This window comes from Nannospalax galili, unplaced genomic scaffold (genome assembly GCF_000622305.1).
Source record: "Nannospalax galili isolate Female #2095 unplaced genomic scaffold, S.galili_v1.0 scaffold576, whole genome shotgun sequence".
Classification (NCBI taxonomy): domain Eukaryota; kingdom Metazoa; phylum Chordata; class Mammalia; order Rodentia; family Spalacidae; genus Nannospalax; species Nannospalax galili.
In genome coordinates, this window is record NW_008339223.1 from 2,510,362 (window position 1) to 2,516,929 (window position 6,568).

A 6,568-nucleotide genomic window follows, 5' to 3' on the forward strand; every position below is an offset into this window, starting at 1 on the left:
AGTCTATACATTTTTAAAACTGAAGATAACGGGCCTGGTCTACTCATTTCATTACCATGTGCTTTACTAAGTTGTAAATAACATACATATCAACTAACATAAGACCTGAGAACAGGATTACAATGTCAAGCATGTTTCACATACACTCATGCTACACTTTATAAACACAAAGAATAAATGTATTAAAATTCTTATTCATAAAAGCAAGTCAAGAAGGTAGCTATAAGTTTAATTTCTATTTTTCCCCTTCAAATTGGATTTAATATTTGAAGTCAGCAAAAACTCCAAGATATTAGATCTTGTTTACTGTACTTATACATCTAAATGGCATACAGAGACAACCCTAGAAGATTTATTACAGGTTGTAAATATGTCACTAATGCAGAATTACTGGATAGCACACACAGAGCTGGTGCCAAAAAAGCTTTTAGCTTTGCTGCTGAACTGGATTCTTTACTGCTGAGAAGATGAGTTAATGGAGGAATTGAAAAGGTAGGAAGAAATTTCCCCATCTTTGCTGTAAATCAACTGGAATATACTTTTACGAATTGTGTAAGAGCTTTTTTGTTTGCTTTTTGGTTCTTTCTTTCTAAGTAGCCCTAGAGATGAATAGAATTTTAAGACTTTATAGAAAAAGTAATGTGAAAGTTGTAAATAATTACTTAAATCACAGCATTTTCCCTCTAATTCTGATCTCCCTATTAGTGTGATAATGGCAGTATGACTAAAACTCAATTATACCACAGCAGATACAGAAATACAAATAAATCGATTTCTATTTGAGGAAGAAGCATAAAAATTTGCTTCATGTTAATTAATAGATATGAAAAACATTACCATTGAAATCTACCTGATGAATTTACATCCATGCTCAGGTGCCAAGGAACTCAGAAAGTAACCAACTGTGACTAATAATAATTAGATATATAGAGATTACAGACGCATGCGTTATTTGCATTAAAATGAGTTTTTATGGGCTGGAGAGATGGCTCAGCATTTAAGAACACTGGTTGTTCTTGCAGAAGACCCAGGTTCGAATCCCAGCACCCACATGGCAGCTAACAACTGTCCTTAACTCCAGTCCCAGAGGATCCGAGAGCCTCTTCTGACCTCCGCAAGCATGGCACGACATGGGTGCACTTACCTACATGCAGGCAATACACACATACACATAAAATAAAAATAACAAATAAAATTTTTAAAAAATAGGCTACTTAAACTAATTTTAAAAAAAAATTTTCAATGAGTTTTTATGTATGAAACAGTATATTCTAAAATGAAATGGTGATCTTTTTTCAAGGTTAAAACTTCATTAAATTTTATGTCTTATAGGGTTTATACTGAGTACAATAATGTATAATTGTATTAATTCAACACTGTGAACCTAAAAATTACAGCCAATTTTGAAAGAGATGCATCTTTGCTCTGGAAACTGTTATTGACTATGTCAATGCTGTTGTAATGAAATGCTTCTACTAATTATGTGGTTATTAGATAAATTTTTAAAAATAAAAAAATAAATAAGAATAAATCACTAACATCTTACCAGTTCTTGCTTTACTGGATGTTCTTTAGGATTAACTCCTTGAGTTGCCAAATAAACTACAAGAGAAAGAATTCATAGAATAAAATACATATATTAATAAGAGCATTATAATGAAAGAAAGCCAAGTTATTCAAAAAAGGAAAGTTGCACTGATGATTAATTCAATTTCAAATGGTTTAACTTCTTTGTAATATTTACTTTATGCTGGCTCAGGAGCACCCAGTATTCTAATATGAAAGAAATAAACATCTGACCATTAAAACTGCTATAAAGTATAATTGTATGTAAATTGCTAGCACTTACAAACAGGTCATCTTTGATAAAGTAATATACTCTCTAATTAACTCTAAAGTAACATACATACCCCAAAACATTGAATTTAATGTGTATGCAGAAACTAAATCCACTTTTGCTTGTTCAAGTGGGTCCAACTAGTAAAACAGAAAGAGAAAAGAAAAATAATATACACACACTATGAGTACCATCATATATTTTACATTTCCCAAACACAATGTATCAACAACACATTTTTTCATTTCCTATAATCCAATATCAAAATGATCTGGAAATAAGTAATTTGCACAAAAATGTTTCCTTAACTACTCATTTTTACTAACAAATTTTCAGTTCAGGGTTATCATTTTTGGTTAGACAAGGAATGTCTATTGTCCAAAAAAAGTTATTCTCAATTAATTTAATTTCAAAAGTTACAATCTGGACTTTTATGTCAAAATTATTGAATCTAAGTACTATACATAATGCATTTATGAGTAAAAAGCAGAACAAAATGCTTAGGCAATGCCAAAGACAGAAGAACCATAATGAGATTTATTTTAGGCTGTCAAAGTCAATTTACTGGTTTTGTCCAATAAAAGTTTCCAGAAACCCTGACAACGTCATTGTAATACTTAAAAGGTCAAAGACAGAGTCTGTCAAAAAAGAACACTATGCATGCCCATTTCTCAAAATCAAGTTAAAATAAAAATATAGCTGGCAGGAGGGCTAGGCTGGAGAGATGGCTCAGTGTTTAAGAGCACTAGCTGCTCTCGCAGAGGACCCAGGTTCGATTCCCAGCACCCACATAGCAGCTAACAACCATCCTAACTCCAGTTCCAGGGGACTTCAATGCCTTCTTCTGACCTCTGTGGGCATTGTATAACATGGGTGCACTTACATACACACAGGTAGTATACTCATACACATGAAATAAAAATAATTTTAAAAATATACGTTCTAGGAAGTATTTCTTTTTTTTTTTTTAAGGAACTGTATTTTTTTAATTTTTTTTTACTTTTTAGAAGAAGCATTTCATTACAGCTTTAACATACTCAATAACAATTTCCAGAGCAAAGATACATCTCTTTCAAAAGTGGCTATAAAATTTTTAGGTTCACAGATGAATTAATTAAGTTATACAATATTGAACTCAGTATAAACCCTGTAAGACATAAAATTGAATGAGTTTTTAACCTTTAAAAAAGATCTCCATTTCATTTTAAAATACACTGTTTCTTACAGAAAGTCTTACTGTTTTTATTAATAACACTTAGATGTTGGTGCATGCATCTCTAATCTGTATGTATCTGATTATTACTAGTCATAATCAGTTGCACTCGGATCCTTGGAACCCCAAGAGGCCTGAGGATAGTAGTGCCAGAAGTATTTCTTAATGCTGGAGTTTTGTAGGGTTTTTTCCCCCTAAACACACTCAAACATTAATAAAGACACTTAAATTGTTAATCTGCCATTTCTTCCAGGTTTCAGAAAAGATCTATCTTATAAAATTCATTTTTAGGAAGTTGGATGTGGTGGCTCACGCCTTTAACCCCAGCACTGGGGGAAGCAGAGATCAAGACAAGTCTGGCCAGTTCTAGGCTGGCTGGGGCTACAGAAAGACCTTGTCTCAAAAAACAACAAAAGTAATTTTTAGGAAGCACATTCTTATACCTTCTGCAACAACTCATTTCTAGAAACAGACATCATGGTCTTCAGCATGTCATCCACAGCACCAAGGGAGCTCTCCAGGGCTGACAAAGACTCATGAATTTCTACTGGGTAGTCATCATTAATTTCTTCACCTGCCATTGTAACCAACTGGAAAAAAAAAAAAATCTCAGAATTCATACTGGAGACAGAACTTTACAAAGAAAATGAAAATTACATTTACTCTGAGTTGAAATGTGGAGATAGCTAAGCAAATCTTAGCACACAATTCTAGAACTACATTCCAACTTAAAATGCCTGGGAGAAAGAGAGAAAAACCTACCCAAGTCTATTAATGCTATACATATCAAGCTCTTGACACTTTCAAAGTTCTTAAAACGTGATTACAAGCATACTTATTGTCAATATTCATCCAGGATCTGTGGCACATAAACTTGGGAAGTAGAGGCAGGCAGATTCAGAGTCCCAAGTCACTGTCCACTATAGGCAAGTTCAAGGCCAGTCTGGGCTATATGAGACCCTATCTCAGAAATCAAAATAAATGAATACACAGACAGGCAGACAGATAAATGGGAAAAAATTAAAACGTTCTGCTGAAGGTAAAGATTAAGAAAAACTATTAATAAAGTCAGATAAATACATCCTCTACTATCTATAAAGAAAAAGCTGACTAGATTCCAGTGGATGAATTCAGTGCAATTTGCACTGAAGAACATTGGGTACAAATACTTGATTAGACAGGACTTAACATGTATGGCGGAATACATAAGGCCTGGTCCAGGGGTGGGGAAGGGGGGGGCTGGGAGAGCAGGGGCGGGGAAGGGGGGTTGAATTTGATTAGAAACTGTTGTATGAAAGGTACAAAAGCTCAATAAAAAAATTTCTTAATCTTGTAGTACAGTTTATTTAGCCCTTTAAAATGTAGGTGTTGATATAACAGTTTAAACTAAAAAAAAAAAAACACACAGAAATCTTGACATGAAAAATCTTTATCATTTATGTCTAAAATTATTTTCCTATCCCATACACATATTTATATTCTTTAAGCATCCTGAAAATAGCTGAATTGGCGGGGGGCGGAGCTAATAGAAGTGGAGCAGGCTTTCAGTGTTGCTTGATCACTGACTTGGTCACCTTGGATTAATCACTAAATCTCTCTGGTCCTCAAACTCTTCATTCATGAAAAAGGCAATGGGCCTTACAATGGTCTGTAAAGTAAGGCTCATAGTTCTAAATAGTATTCTAAATATTTTAGGTTTTCAAAGTACTACCTGAATGTATAGTCACAGTACTATATGAGAGAAGAAATTTTTTTCTTCTCAAAAGCATCAAGCTGGGCATAGTGGCACATGCCTTTAATCCCTGCAGAGGCAGGCTGGTCAACATAGTGAGCTCCAGGCCAGCTGAGGCTACATGGAGACCCCGTCTCAAAAAGACAAAAAAAAAAAAAAAAAAAAAAAAAAAAACACCACATTGCCTGGCAGTCAGTAACATGTTTTGAATGCAAATAAACTACAATCAAAATACTAAATACAGGGGCTGGAGAGATAGACAGCTCTGCAGTTAAGAGCACATACTGCTCTTGCAGAAGATCCAAGCTGTTTCCAGCACCCACACTGGGCAGCTTACAACCAACTGTTAACTCCAGAGTCAGAGGACTCAATGCCCATTTCTGGCATCTGAGGGCACTGCACTTATGTACAAACCCACACACATATACACACAATTAAAATGTTTAAAAACAGAAAAGATGGTTTGTGTAGGGCATCAAGGAAATACATGCTGGAGCTTGTATCTACAAGCTCCACTTTCTTCTCTGTCAAACAAACCTCAGTTCTGCTCGAAAGGCTTTAGACTTTAACTGAGTCAGGACCACTCAAATGATCTAGGATAATTTCCGTACTTACAGTTAACTGCTTATGGGCTCTAATTACACCCGCAAAACACCTTCATAGCAACACAACAATTTGTGTTTGAGTATCTGTGGAGTATAGTCCAGGCAAGTTGACACATTGAAAAGAGAGCACATTTCTTTAAGCCTCTAGAACTACTGCCAGGAAACACATTCCTGGCATCAAAAGTCATTACACTTAAGAGTATTTTCCTGTAACAGTCTTGTAATTCTTGATTCCCAAGTCAAGTTCCCCAGTAATAAAACTAAACCTCAAGGTCTAGCTAACAAATATAGAAGAAATTACAACTATTTTCTTAAATCGCCATTTTACAACCCCTAACAAAATTAGAGATCCAAGCAATAATCAGTGACAGGCAAAAGGATGGTGGGGAGGTTTTCAATGGAGAAATGACCCTTGGAACAACCCGAACCCACATCACTGAAGGCAGAAGAAGCATAAGCAATAACCTCCTGATACAAGGTAGTACGACCCACGAAGCACCACCTACAGAGCATTTACAAAAACAAAACAAAGCCAAATCTGAATCTGAGTTTTTAGAGCAAACATCCACTTTATAGAAAAACAGCAGGTTAAAAACAACAAGAAGCAACTGCAGAAAGCAAACACACCTGGACTAAGCAATACTCTGTGGAGGACACTTACTACTGCCTTTTCTGTTGTAAGTCAACATGAAAGAGAAAAGGGAGGGAAGGTAGGAAAAGCTGAAGAGACGGGAGACAAAGCAAGCAAATGAAATGTGAAGACCTCGTTGGGATCTTGATTCTCATAAAGTATCAAAAGATAATGGGCTCCTGCCGTGAGGCCTCTCTTGGGGTAAGTCTACCGCGCAGCCCTCCACGCCTTGACTACCCCAGCCGCACTCACCCTTCCATCTCTCCCGCTGTTCTCTACTCCAAGCTTGGGCCCTATGCCATTCCTAGTCTTGGGGCCCCAGACACCTGGGGAGCCAGTGCCACTTCCTGACCCTTTTCACCCGGACTGGCTTGGTGCCTTCCTTGGGCCCCAGGAGTACTGCCTCTGGACCTGGCCTCACCCTCACCTCTCTCTGCTTCCCTGGACCTGCACCACCAGCTAACTCTCCCAACCTGCTCTCTTTTCCTCAGGCCTCTTGGCCAGGTGTATCGTGCGGCCGTCTGAGCCTTGACTCCCTGAGGCTCATTCA

General features: G+C 36.6%; 1 protein-coding gene across 4 annotated transcripts in view; it reads right to left on the reverse strand.

Annotated features, from left to right (window-relative positions):
* C1d (C1D nuclear receptor corepressor) overlaps nt 1–6,568 on the reverse strand; it is a 23,035-nt gene that overhangs the window by 3,809 nt on the left and 12,658 nt on the right. The window contains exons 1-4 of one of the 4 annotated variants that reach the window (XM_029563928.1): nt 5,398–5,497; nt 3,494–3,640; nt 1,911–1,977; nt 1,542–1,602 (exon numbers count right to left, since the gene is read on the reverse strand). In XM_029563928.1, the coding sequence (XP_029419788.1) occupies nt 1,542–1,602; nt 1,911–1,977; nt 3,494–3,631 (266 nt within the window). In that variant the 5' untranslated portion in view covers nt 3,632–3,640; nt 5,398–5,497. Of the gene's footprint in view, nt 1–1,541; nt 1,603–1,910; nt 1,978–3,487; nt 3,641–5,397; nt 5,503–6,568 lie in introns of those variants that run through there. The other 3 variants (XM_008833827.3, XR_003849666.1, XM_029563929.1) reach the window with 3 other exon arrangements.